At 41.8% G+C, this 15,000-nt stretch overlaps 1 protein-coding gene across 1 annotated transcript in view; it reads right to left on the bottom strand.

Annotated features, from left to right (window-relative positions):
* Window positions 1-15,000, bottom strand: part of LOC124594075 (ATP-binding cassette sub-family C member 4-like) — a 282,274-nt gene that overhangs the window by 79,048 nt on the left and 188,226 nt on the right. The window contains exon 14 of the mRNA XM_047132426.1: window positions 404-612. Within this exon, the coding sequence (XP_046988382.1) occupies window positions 404-612 (209 nt within the window). The remainder of the gene's footprint in view (window positions 1-403; window positions 613-15,000) is intronic.

The following is a 15,000-nucleotide window of genomic DNA, read 5'->3' as shown; positions in this document are numbered from 1 at the left end:
TCAATCAACAACGAACATAAATGGATGTCTTACGGCGTCCGCCCCGAGCAGACACAACGATCAAAACCGAACAAAATGAGATTTAAAAAAAAAAAAAAGTGGTCAGCGCGACAGACTGTCAATCCTATGGGTCCGGGTTCGATTCCTGGCTGGGTCGGAGATTTTATCCGCTCAGGGACCGGGTGTTGTGTTATTCTGGTCACCATCAATTCATCCCCCTCGACATGCAAGTCGCCAAAGTGGCGTCAAATCGAAAGACTTGCACTCGGCGAAAGGTCTACCCGACGGGAGGCCCTAGTCGAACGATATTTACATTTTATTACTTGATGCCTGAGTTGTAATATTCTGTTTAAAACTTCAGTCACAACTACTGCTTTGCTTGACGCCGCAGGTGCTCCCTTACCAGTAGGTTACGACGTAATCGGAGCCGCTGGTGATGACCTGCGCTATGAGCAGCAAGGCGACCACGGAGAGCAGCGGGCCCACGCCCCCGGCAGCCCCGTAGTACTGCCAGATGGTCGACCACCTGAACTCCGCGTCCAGCACCTTCTCGCTGTTGTCCTGCTCTGCCGGATCTCTGTGTAGCTTTCCTGTCTCTTCAGCAATCACATTCTGCACGAAAGAGGAAACAGTCATATTGTTCAGAAGCAGGCATTCAACGTCTCACCTTACATGCGTGAAATTTTAAATGGTAAACATACTGACTACTAAGCCATAAAATGGGTGACGATTCTAAATTTTTTACAAAGAATACGCTGCGTTGAGTGTGAGAAGTGAAAATTTTTTGGCTGTTCAGAACTTCGATCCACTCCAATAAATTCACTGAATAGGATGTATAGCCAAAACTCTCTAAAGTATCGTTTCTTCTGTTAGTTATAGTCCTACAGTTCAGTACATCTACTTCACACAACACAAATCACCTAACAGTGTGTCGCGGAGGGTACTTCTGGTACCACTAACAGTTCCCCCCTCCCTAACCCACTCGCGTGGAAAGAATGATTGCATATAAGCCACTCAATTAGCTCTTATTTCTCGAGATTTGTCTTCGCGGTGGTTTCGCGAGATGTATGTGGGTGGAAGCAATATAGTATCTCTCTCTTCCCGGAAAGTGTTCTGTCGAAATTTCAACAGCATTCATATTGCTTGTAATTATGGTATAATCATGCTATCATTTCATGCCCACAAGACTCCTCGTCTGTAGGCACTATACACAACTTTCTTTAAAACACTGAGAACGGGTAGGAAGAAGTGCCATCTTCATTTCCACATTCATATCCTGACAGTCTCATAAAACAAGGTAACATTGCAGAACTTCTGGGAAATGCATACCCTAGATCTGTTTGTATGGCCATAGACTAAACGGTTTCAAGGCAACAAGCTTGTAACCATACGACAGAAATGTCTTCAAAGTGAGGAGCTTGTAACTTCTACCATACATGCCGTTGATCAAACAGACCAAGAATTGTCTCGTGGAACTGAAGCAACATCGCGAAAAGCTGGACGTTCGCCTAACGTTGCAACACCACTCAACGATCAGTCTGGTCCTTCTGCAGTGTCTCAACAACGTGGACCAGAAAAACAACATTGCAACAGTTGACGAAATTAAAGGTCAACAGATTAAGTCTTACTTGGACACCTTATATCCTGTGTCGTGTACAACAAAAGCTATCAAAAAAATTACGAAACGACCTAAATCAACAATGGGGTCAACTTCAAGTACTTACAGTAAGGAAATAGAAGCCAAAGAAAAGTCCAGTAAAACGACGAAATCTGTGCACAAACCCATAACAAGGAGACAGACGAATGAAAATTTTAACAAGAATAAAACATAGACGACTGCGTGAACTGGTTATGTCAACCTTGTGAGGGAGATCGAGAAGATATGTTTCACTGTATGAAATATAAAGTTTGGATACATAACCTATGCTCTGGCGTGGAAAGTAAAATTAAGAATTATATCTGAGATATCTTTGTTCAAACTAACTCATTTTTTATATACCAATTTAAGCAATTTAATTTGTTAAGAATTTATATTTTGTTTCCTACACATAATTTCGTTACGTGTAACTACGGAAGTAACGTTAATCTGCACTTTGCACTTGCCTGTTCTTACCTATGACGTAGGCTATAGCAGGTATGCGTTAGGAAACCAAGCGCCTTAATCGTAACGAAGCGTAAGATGGAAAGTTGGTAAAATTTATTTTGAGAAGATAATTTTGTATTTTTGTGGAAGTTGCCTGATAGATTAAAAAATAAAGATAAAGTGTACAGGAAACACATTTATTATTTAAATTACTCTCGCAAATACAGTAATTCTCCTTTAAGGGGTACAACTTGAGCAACCTTCCCCTACAACAGTTAGTAAATATTACAGCATGTGTTTACAAAGTATCAGCTGAGAAATATCGTATTTTGTAACATATTCAGCCTTAAGCGTTTGATACACACTACATTGCAGATGTGCAGTGCATAATGAATGTGCGTATATCCCAACACCCCCCCCCCCCCCCCCCCATGAGCCATGGACCTTGCCGTTCGAGGGGAGGCTTCCGTGCCTCAACGATACAGATAGCCGTACCGTAGGTGCAACCACAACGGAGGGGTATCTGTTGAGAGGCGAGACAAACATGTGGTTCCTGAAGAGGGACAGCAGTCTTTTCACTAGTTGCAGGGGCAGCACTCTGGATGACTGACTGATCTGGCCTTGTAACACTAACCAAAACGGTCTTGCTGTGCTGGTACTGCGAACGGCTGAAAGCAATGAGAAACTAACTACAGCCCTACTTTTTCCCGAGGGCATGCAGCTTTATTGTATGGTTAAATTATGATGGCGTCCTCTTGGGTAAAATATTCCGGAGGTAAAATAGTCCCCCATTCCGATCTCCGGGCGGGGACTATTCAGGAGGAAGTCCTTATCAGGAGAAACAAAACTGGCGTTCTACGGATCGGAGCGTGGAATGTCAGATCACTTATCACTTAATCGGGCAGGTAGGTTAGAAAATTTAAAAAGGGAAATGGACAGGTTAAAGTTAGATATAGTGGGAATTAGTGAAGTTCGGTGGCAGTAGGAACAAGACTTTTGGTCAGGTGAATACAGGGTTATAAATACAAAATCAACTAGGGGTAATGCAGGAGTAGGTTTAACAATGAATAAAAAAATAGGAGTGCGGGTAATCTACTACAAACAGCATTGTGAAAGCATTGTTGTGGCCAAGATAGACACGAAGCCCACACCTACTACAGTATTACAAGTTTATATGCCAACTAGCTCTGCAGATGAAGAAGAAATTTGATGAAATGTATGATGAGATAAAAGAAATTATTCAGATAGTGAAGGGAGATGAAAATTTAATAGTCATGGGTGACTGATTGTAGGAGAAGGGAGAGAAGGATACATACTAGGTGAATATGGATTGGGGCTAAGAATTTTGCACAGAGCATAACTTAATCGTAGGTAACACTTGGTTCAAGAGTCATGAAAGAAGGTTGTATACATGGAAGAACCCTGGAGATACTAGAAGGTTTCAGACAGATTATGTAATGGTAAGACAGAGATTTAGGAACCAGGTTTTAAATTGTAAGACGTTTCCAGGGGCAGATGTTGGCTCTGACCACAATCTATTGGTTATGAACTCTAGAGTGAATCCGAAGAAACTACAAAAGGGTGGGAATTTAAGGAGACGGGACCTGGATAAACTGCAAGAAGCAGAGGTTGTAGAAAGTTTCAGGGAGAGCATAAGGGAGCAATTGGCAGGAAGGGGGGGAAGAAACACAATAGAAGAAGAATGGGTATCTTTGAGAGATGAAATAATGAAGGCAGCAGAGGTCAAGTAGGTAAAGAGACGAGGGCTAGTAGAAATCATTAGGTAACAGAAGAGGTAATGAATTTAGTTGATGAAAAGATAAAATACAAGAATGCAGTAAATGAAGCAGGCAAAAAGGAATATAAATGTCTTAAAAATGAGATCGACAGGAAGTGCAAAATGGCTAAGCAGGGATGGCCAGAGGACAAATGTAAGGATGTAGAGGCTTATCTCGGTCGGGGTAAGACAGATACTGCCTACAGGAAAATTAAAGAGACCTTTCGAGAAAAGAGAACCACTTGTATGAATATCAAGAGCTCAGATGGAACCCCAGTTCTGAGCAAAGAAGGGAAAGCAGAAAGGTGGAAGGAATACATAGAGGGTCTGTACAAGGACGATGTACTTGAGGGCAAAATTATGGGAATGGAAGAGGATGTAGATGAAGATGAAATGAGAGATAGGATACTGCGTGAAGATTTTGACACAGTACTGAAAGACCTGAGTCGAAACAAGGTCTCGGGAATAGACAACATTCAATTAGAACAACTGACAGCCTTGGGAGAGCCAGTCTTGACAAAACTCTACCATGTGGTGAGGAAGATGTATGAGACAGGCGAAATTCCCTGAGACTTCAAGAACAATATAATAATTCCAATCCCAAAGAAAGCAGGTGTTGACAGATGTGAAAATTACCAAACTATCAGTTTAATAAGTCACAGCTGCAAAATATTAACGCGAATTGTGCACAGACGAATGGAAAAACTGGTAGAAGCCGACCTCGGGGAACATCAGTTTGGCCGGCCGGAGTGGCCGAGCGGTTCTAGGCGCTACAGTCTGGAACCACGCGACCGCTACGGTCGCAAGTTCGAATCGTGCCTCGGGCGTGGATATGTATGATGTCCTTAGGTTAGTTAGGTTTAAGTAGTTCTAAGTTCTAGGGGACTGATTACCTCAGAAGTTAAGTCCCATAGTGCTCAGAGGCATCTGAACCATCTGAACATCAGTTTGGATTCTGTAGGAATGTTGGAACACGTGCGGCAATACTGACCCTACGACTTATCTTAGAAGAAAGATTAAGAAAGGCAAACTTATGTTTCTAGCATTTGTAGACTTAGAGATAGCTTTTGACAATGTTGATTGGAATACTCTTTCAAACTCTGAAGGTGGCAGGGGTAAAAAACAGGGGGGGAAAGGCTATTTACAATTTGTACAGAAACCAGATGGCAGTTATAAGAGTCGAGGGACATGAAAGGGAAGCAGTGGTTGGGAAGAGAGTGTGACAGGGTTGTAGCCTCTCCCCGATGCTATTCTATCTGTATATTGAGCAAGCAGTAAAGGAAACAAAATGAAAGTTCGGAGTAGGTATTAAAATCCATGGAGAAGAAATAAAAACTTTGAGGTTCGCCGATGACATTGTAATTCTGTCAGAGACAGCAAAGGAGTTGGAAGAGCAGTTGAACGGAATGGAAAGTGTCTTCAAAGGAGGGTATAAGATGAACATCAACAAAAACAAAACGAGGATAATGGAATGTAGTCGAATTAAGTCGGGTGACGTTGAGGGAATTAGATTAGGAAATGAGACACTTAAAGTAGAAAAGGAGTTTTGATATTTGGGGAGCAAAATAACTGATGATGGTCGAAATAGAGAGGATATAAAATCTAGACTGGCAATGGCAAGGAAAGCATATCTGAGGAAGAAAAATTTGTTGTCATCGAGTACAGATTTAAATGTCAGGAAGTCGTTTCTGAAAGTATTTGTATGGAGTGTAGCCATGTATGGAAGTGAAACATGGACGGTAAATACACTCCTGGAAATTGAAATAAGAACACCGTGAATTCATTGTCCCAGGAAGGGGAAACTTTATTGACACATTCCTGGGGTCAGATACATCACATGATCACACTGACAGAACCACAGGCACATAGACACAGGCAACAGAGCATGCACAATGTCGGCACTAGTACAGTGTATATCCACCTTTCGCAGCAATGCAGGCTGCTATTCTCCTATGGAGACGATCATAGAGATGCTGGATTTAGTCCTGTGGAACGGCTTGCCATTCCATTTCCACCTGGCGCCTCAGTTGGACCAGCGTTCGTGCTGGACGTGCAGACCGCGTGAGACGACGCTTCATCCAGTCCCAAACATTCTCAATGGGGGGCAGATCCGGATATCTTGCTGGCCAGGGTAGTTGACTTACACCTTCTAGAGCACGTTGGGTGGCACGGGATACATGCGGACGTGCATTGTCCTGTTGGAACAGCAAGTTCCCTTGCCGGTCTAGGAATGGTAGAACGATGGGTTCGATGACGGTTTGGATGTACCGTGCACTATTCAGTGTCCCCTCGACGATCACCAGTGGTGTACGGCCAGTGTAGGAGATCGCTCCCCACACCATGATGCCGGGTGTTGGCCCTGTGTGCCTCGGTCGTATGCAGTCCTGATTGTGGCGCTCACCTGCACGGCGCCAAACACGCATACGACCATCATTGGCACCAAGGCAGAAGCGACTCTCATCGCTGAAGACGACACGTCTCCATTCGTCCCTCCATTCACGCCTGTCGCGACACCACTGGAGGCGGGCTGCACGATGTTGGGGCGTAAGCGGAAGACGGCCTAACGGTGTGCGGGACCGTAGCCCAGCTTCATGGAGACGGTTGCGAATGGTCCTCGCCGATACCCCAGGAGCAACAGTGTCCCTAATTTGCTGGGAAGTGGCGGTGCGGTCCCCTACGGCACTGCGTACGATCCTACGGTCTTGGCGTGCATCCGTGCGTCGCTGCGGTCCGGTCCCAGGTCGACGGGCACGTGCACCTTCCGCCGACCACTGGTGACAACATCGATGTACTGTGGAGACCTCACGCCCCACGTGTTGAGCAATTCGGCGGTACGTCCACCCGGCCTCCCGCATGCCCACTATACGCCCTCGCTCAAAGTCCGTCAACTGCACATACGGTTCACGTCCACGCTGTCGCGGCATGCTACCAGTGTTGAAGACTGCGATGGAGCTCCGTATGCCACGGCAAACTGGCTGACACTGACGGCGGCGGTGCACAAATGCTGCGCAGCTAGCGCCATTCGACGGCCAACACCGCGGTTCCTGGTGTGTCCGCTGTGCCGTGCGTGTGATCATTGCTTGTACAGCCCTCTCGCAGTGTCCGGAGCAAGTATGGTGGGTCTGACACACCGGTGTCAATGTGTTCTTTTTTCCATTTCCAGTAGTGTAGTTTGGACAAGAAGAGAATAGAAGCTTTCGAAATGTGGTGCTATAGAAGAATGCTGAAGATTAGATGGGCAGATAACATAACTAATGAGGAAGTTTTGAATAGAAATGGGGAGAAGAGGAGTTTGTGGCACAACTTGACCAGAAGTAGGGATCGGTTGGTAGGACATGTTCTGAGGCATCAAGGGATCACCAATTTAGTATTGGAGGGCAGCGTGGATGGTAAAAATCGTAGAGGGAGACCAGGATGTAGGGAAGCAGCCTACTCACGCCTTATAAAATTCTCATCATTCTTTCCATTGTGTGCCAGCCTAGACCGCTGTAACTAGCTCTGACGTCATAAATGTTCCGCAATACTTTAAAAATCAAGTAAATAACCTGAAACATTTCTAGCATGTCAGGAGTAATACTAAATTAATATGTGTTGAATGTCAGTGCAATAACTTTAACCATTTTCGAAATTTGGACATTTTTCTGTAAAATCATTGGCGCAACAGAAAAGAGCTAGAGATTTAAAAATTTATATTTAGATTCCTTTTTCATAATAATTTAGTAGAAACAGTATTCTGGATCCCACAAATTCAGATTTTAGTTGAAATTCATGTTTTTCTGGTTTTTGTCTTAAAAATTAAGGAAGCAAGATAGATTAACTAGGCTAATAAATAAGGCTAGGATGTTTATATTTAAGTAGGATGGAGATCCGCTATAATCATAAAGATGTGAGAAGTTTCAATTGAATAACTTTAAAACTATAGCGATAGCGTATCTCCAAAGGGCAAGTTCAGAGCTCATCTACTGCGTGTAGTGTAATTAAATTAATTCTCTCGCCCAAAATATTTTACTTAGCCACGTCAGACTTTTATTACGATTACTTACCTGTGTGCTGATTGCACATTTAAATTGAGAGCTTCATCGGCCATCAGCAAAGGAAGCGATGGTTTATTCAATAACTTAAAGTGGTGCATTACTAGCCCAGCGGCTAGTCGGGAGAGCCGATTTGATCAGGCGTTCCCTTAGCCGTCCGCACCGCGGCTTTATATATAAGAACGCTGCGCGAGGAAGCAAGGTCCCAGTTCTCTCCAGACGCTGAATAGCACACCATCTGAGTCGGGAGTCGCGTTGCGTCGGTATCTTTGCTATAAACAGCCTCGGATGCCGTAATAAGTTACTCGGGATACGCGTAACCATGAAATCATTTTCGAGTGAAGTGTTAATTCTGGGATGACTTTAATGATCTATCTTCAGTTTGCGTATGTCGTATTTTCACGTGCTGTCACGGGACAGACATTCTACCATCATTTAGCGTGGCGTTTGATGAACATTATCATCAAATTATGACGAGCATTTACTTAAACATTTAATTTGGACAGTTATAGTTGCATCAGCGCATTAGACTCTGAACTGCTCTGTTAGTCAGATTGTGTGGATTCTTTTTTTTTTCATCTGTGACGTTCAGAATATAGCGAACGTTATTACAGGATCGTTTTTGATTATGAATCCTAGACAATCTCCTAATTCCTCAGAGCTATAAGCTGTAGCTATAAGTAGCTCAGATGAAGTGGGCACCAGGAATTCTAATTACAGGCTTCACGTTTTGCTAATCACTTTCTGGTTGCCAATGTCGTAGTTAGAGAGCCAGTGTTGAGAACGGCAAAAGACAGCATAAATAATAGGAACATTTATATAACAATTAATTCCACCCGCCGCCCCACATATGGTTAATCGGTCGGGAAATGCATCTACATTACATTACAAACCAAACATTATATAGCTACATTAATTCCACCCGCCGCCCCACAAATGGTGCATCGGCCTGGAAATGCATTCTTTACTACATTACATTGTACCCACATATATTAACAATTAAATTCCACCTGCCGCCCCACAAAGAGATGAATACACTAAGCAGATTCAGAAGGATGTAGGCTGCAGTAGGCACTGGGAGATGCACAGTATAGAGTAGTATGGAGAGCTGCATCAAATCAAGACCACAACAATAACAACAACATATCCCAACATGAATTTCAAAGATTTGTCCATTCTTGGGAGAACATGTTATGTCGCTTGTGTGAGTGCCACTGTGTGTTTCCTAATGAGGGCTACGGTGCCCAGGACAAGACCAAGCAGTTCATCTCCTGTATTCAGCTTTCAGTCGTACACCTCATACTTCATCCAACCCCATGAATATAAGTTGGCGTAAGTACAATGGAGAGATCCCAACAGGGTTCAATTTTGCATCCACTCCTATTCCTTATAAAGGTTTTCCACCTTAGAAACTATTTGAATTAGGGCATTTGTTCATGTATAGTTTATTATTATTGTTATTATTATTATTATTATTATTATTTTTCAAACTAGAGTTCGTGTCATATATATGAATAATGACCATTCCTCATGGAACACCCTGTTTACACGAGTGGAGGTCCATTTAATGTATTTTCCCCATCGCTGTGAAGTATGTCAGGTTTATCAAGGGCTTATAAGAACATGCTAACAGCCGTTCCTGGTCATTCTGCGTCGAGTGGTCATGCTGTGTGGTCATTGTATGTCAGAGTGGCACTCAGATATCTTGAGTGCTGGAGAGCAGTTGGCATGGCTTAGAACTTGTAGGGTAATAGGTTTTGGGTGGCAAATGACCACACGAATGGTTAAACTTTTATTTATATTTAGAATGAAACTTGGAATATGAGAAACAGTGGGAACTCCAACATTTTGCAAATGTTAGGCTATGAGCAGCGATAAACTCTGAATTATTTGGGTTACAGTTTTGGAATTGCTACTGGTTAGCCTTTTTATACTTATTGATAATTACGTACGTTTAGGGATGTTAACTGCTACATTGAATTTTATATATTTGTGAACCGGCGCTTATTTTGTGTACCATTTAGCGGGATGGGACTGAAGTTTAGTTAGTATTAGGTGAACTAGATGCCACTTAAATACGTAAATACACAATTTACTGCAACTGATTATTTTCGTTATTTTATTTCATGCTTATATGCGTATTTGTAGCACCACCATTTTAAATACTTATGTGTTTTTTACTCACGAAATCAATCATCACTCTGTTCATTCTCAATCCTTTAGTGGCACCTACACTCAATTACTTGAAAAAAATTTCAGCCTTTATAAATAATAATATATTTATTTCAACTTGCCAAATATTGGACTGCAGGATCACAAGTTAAAAAAAATACTCCAGCTAATTCCACTGTTGAACATAAAAGAAGATGGTATGTGTTTGGATCATAAGACAATATAGAGCTAATTTTTGAAATTGAGTGGTGCATTTGCCTATCTGAGTATGTGTAAAGTATATTATTAACATATTAACATCACAAATGGTTGATCATTCGATATTTAACCCTAACACTACCAACGCATTTCCCATAATGCGTGTTACCAAATGGGGGGGGGGGGTGGATACTTTATGCTGAACACAAAAGAAATTTGCTAGTAGTAGAAGAATGAACTGTTGTTGACTTACATTGAAAACATACTTTTTAAATACATACAACATAAGCAGGATCCAGAAGCTGAAAATGTCTTTTAGCACACTCTTAGCATATCAACAAACTTTCAGTAATGTGTGATACCAGTGGGGGAGCAGTGTTTCACGGGTAATTTAAAAAACCAAAGGCAAAATTCGTTAACTGTATTTGAGTTTACTCACAACATTTTGTTTAAGGAGATAGTGATGTGTAAGTGTAACCTGATATGTAAGTGTAATCTGAAAATATTGAACACAACCTTCATTGGGCAAAGTGACATATATCACTAAGACTTAAATTTTTGGGTTAAGTTTAACTGAAAAATTTAAAACATACGCAATCTGGTAGAAGAATTCATTAAAAACAATAAATTTTTTTCAAAATATTAAATTATAACATAACTATCTAGATTACAATATTTTCGAATTTGCGAGTGGTGGGCACAAAGTACCCCACCCCCTTGGTATTATGAGGGATAATCATCAGTAGTAAGGTAGTAAGTAAAGTCGGAATTGCTTTTGCTTTTCTGCATATTCAGTGATAGAGAGGATCACAGGGCGTTCTGGCTCAGAAGTTCAGAATTCCATCCTGCCCCTTCCCCTGTGACCAATGACGTTATGTATGTTCACTGACGTCATCATTCTCTCAGCCAAATGTGTTGGGAGCAAGAGTGCTGATATTTCAGCCAATGAATTGCAAATTCAGCCCCCCATCCTTTGCACAATTTTACTTTTTATAATTTGATTGCACGAGTGCTGTCATTTTAGGTCTACTGTGTTAAACCGACGAGATGGTTGCATTGAGCCAACAAGAATTTTAACGAGTCTATTTGTTGTAAACATCTATCAGAGAAATGTGCTCACCGCTTTCTGCATCAAGAGAAGAAACGCATGATAATGAAGGCGTATATTATTGTAGACAAGAGGAAAACTGTTCAACAAATACTGGCAAAACAACAGAAGGGTTAGAATTATGCTATATCTGATTGGGTCTGCCAACACGACGTATTACATTTTTCTGGAATTTTTTAAATGCCTTCTAGTCCCCTACCACATAAGAAGTCAGTATTTCCCTCTTCTCTAAATATTGTTTCTGTTATTATTATTATTATTATTATTATTATTACATCATTATTCTTAGGGGTCTTTTGTCATTACTACAGCGCTAGCAGAACTATCTTTGCCTGAACTGCAAATGCAGCCTTCTACAATCAAGTTTATTAAGACCATCATGCAGTCAGGAGGAATATAGGATGGCTATTACCGTAACTTGTAAGGGATCCGTGATCCCACGAACATACATATTAGTACCCGACACCCAGGTCGATAGCAGACAGGAATCGATTGTCGAGTGCTGCACTTGGCACTGAGACTAGTGTCGACTGGAAGGGGTTCTGGGAAGACGGGCAAGAAGTGTGGTCGAGCTGAGTATGGTGTCAATGGCGGACGTGCCGAGTGAGGAATAAATTGTTAATTCGCTGGAGTGTGACAAATGAGCGCGTCCCCCTGATCGTCATGGGGCTGACCCTCATCAATACGGATTCGCGAGTGATATAAAACCAAAAGTGACAAGTGTCGAATTACGTGTTTCGCGTCAACTGCGTCGGCCAGCAACAAGCGTGACGAAGTACTTAAAAACAGCAACCAATAACAGATATAACCGTAATTAAACGTATAAGGCGAAGGTAGCAACTGCCTTAGAATTTGTGTGTCAATAGAAAATACATATCAATTTGTAATCGCAACCTTTATGGTCTTTACTAATAGAGAAACTTTCAATCATTAACTATTCCGTCTCAAAACAACCGTACTCTGTTCAAATACCCCAGAAACCACAGCAGAAAAATCGATGGCCTTTCATCCATTAAGCACACGGTCATATATTCATTATAATTAACAGTTTGGAGGATTCAGTAAATCACACAAAACCCAATAAAGGCAATAACTGTGGTGTTTCAAAAGCTGTGGTTAAGTTATGTTCTGTGCAAAATTCTATCAGGCGGCTTCCTCTTTCATTCCTTACTCCCATTCCATATTCACCTACTACGTTTCCTTCTCTTCCTTTTCCAACTCTCGAGTTCCAGTCGCCCCTGCCTATTAAATTTTCGTCTCCCTTCACTATATGAATAATTTCTTTTATCTCATCATACAGTTCATCAATCTCTTCGTCACCTGCGGAGCTAGTTGGCATATAAACTTGTAGTGCTGTGGTAGGCGTGGGCTTCGTATCTATCTTGGCCATAATAATTCGTTCACTATGCTGTTCGTAGTAGCTTACCCGCACTCCTATTTTCCTATTCATTATTAAGCCTACTCCTGCATTACCCCTATTTGATTTTGTATTTATAATCCTGTATTCACCTAACCAGAAGTCTTGTTCCGCCTGCCACCGAACTTCACTAATTCCCACTATATCTAACTTTAACCTATCCATTTCCCTTTTTAAATCATCTAACCTACCTGCCCGATTAAGGGATCTGACATTCCACGCTCCGATCCGTAGAACGCCAGCTTTCTTTCTCCTGATAACAATGTCCTCCTGAGTAGTCCCCACTCGGAGATCCGAATGGAGGACTATTTTACCTCCGGAATATTTTACCCAAGAGGATGCCATCATCATTTAACCATACAGTAAAGCTGCATGCCCTGGGGAAAAATTAGGACTGTAGTTTCCCCTTTCTTTCAGCTGTTCGCAGTACTAGCACAGCAAGGCCGTTTTGGTTAGTGTTACAAGGCCATATCTGTCAACCATCCAGACTGTTGCCCCTGCAACTACTGAAAAGGCTGCTGCCCCTCTTCAGGAACATGTCCCACCAACGACAAGGTCCATGGTTCATGTGTGTGTGTGTGTGTGTGTGTGTGTGTGTGTGTGGGAGGGGGGGGGGGTTATGTAATGTACTGAAATGAAATGTGAACCAAATAAAAAGTAAACATTACTGTACATGTGATAACAGAAGTAACATTACGTGTTTTAAATAATAAAGCACCCAAACCACTAGTGCTGTGTCCCAAACCACGGGTGTCATAGAAGATTGAAAAATTACGCGAATTGTCTAAAAGATCCAGAACAAATTTTTTATTCAAAATGAAGATCATTGAATGTATATATAAATATTTTCTCCAATAAGTATATAACATAAAGTCTTATTATTGTGACTGAACTACGAGTGTGAAAGCAGGGATAGAAATGTACTGAGGGGAACAGGAAAAGTTCACTGTGTAGCGTGCACGCCGAGGCAGGACTGGCTTGCGTCCACAGCTATCACTACATTGGCGGGAAAGGGTTAACTGGCTTCTTCGACGATGATAAATGCGTCATTATGAACGCTAAACAGGAGCTGATTCTAGTTAGAAGTGCTACTCATACATTGAAGAAGTGTCAGACAAAGAGAATACAGTAGTGTCGATCAATTGGTACGGAAAATACTGCATTTATCAGTATTAGCGGAACGCCCGAAGATTTTGTGTACTGCATGCAGGTGCCCAGCTACCTTCCTTCATGCTTGCAGAGCAGTTTTGGAATGGAAGTTCTCTAAATCATCAACGACAAGCTGTAAACCACCATCACGTGTGAAACAGTTCTGTGCGGTCAGCTGACGCACCCTCCGGAAGAAGGCAGAAGTTCTGCAGAGAAAAAAAGCATTGTCGAAATTTTGGGGAAGTATGGTGTGGTATCACAGGGTGTGGGGCGGCGGATGGATTTTAATTTAAAAAAAATATATATTGTATTTGTTCGCTCGTCGCCGTCTTTTACGAGAGCCTGAAAAATATTTTTGCGGTCACCCAGAAAGCGATGGAGAACATACTGACCGTAGTTTCCAGTCTGCAAGTCCACATTCTTCTTGTGCTCATTGAAAGAAATGCTTCTATACTCTATTTACTCAGCGGTATCAGGAACTATGATAACAAATAAGAGTTATAAGTGCTAACGGGTTCATATATTTAATACAATTTCACACGCACAACGTACTAATATTCCTGATAAAAATAATAATCCTGGGTCACAGTCGAAGGATATCGGCTACATTCAAACACGACAACAGAAAAATACTCCAACACTGAAACAGACTTCCGCTAACGACAACTGAAGTTCTATGGACACATCAGGAGACGGGATGAAAACAAAGAAAATTCTAATGTACTCACAGAAACTAGAAACGACAACAGTCTGGATCAAACAAGTTCAAACTGATCTAAAAAATGCCAACATCACATCCGCAGTCATCACAGAAAAATTTTCAGACAGCAGATCCACTGCAGGGAGGTTGCACCAGAAGAAAAACCTAAAAGATCTACGGGAAAATGGACGGAAGAATGTCGAGCTAAACATAGCGAGAGGATGAAACACTTTTGAAAGGACGAGAAAATGACAACCACAGATAGTAGTTTGCTTTGTGTGATCCTCTATGGGTCTAACCAATTTAAATAAAATATAATAATAATAATAATGTCTCTATCTTAAACAGCACTATAAGCAGTTCAG

Source organism: Schistocerca americana, chromosome 2 (assembly GCF_021461395.2).
Source record: "Schistocerca americana isolate TAMUIC-IGC-003095 chromosome 2, iqSchAmer2.1, whole genome shotgun sequence".
NCBI lineage: Eukaryota > Metazoa > Arthropoda > Insecta > Orthoptera > Acrididae > Schistocerca > Schistocerca americana.
The sequence above is the reverse complement of the archived record's forward strand: the minus strand, read 5'-3'. Positions and strand labels throughout refer to the sequence as shown.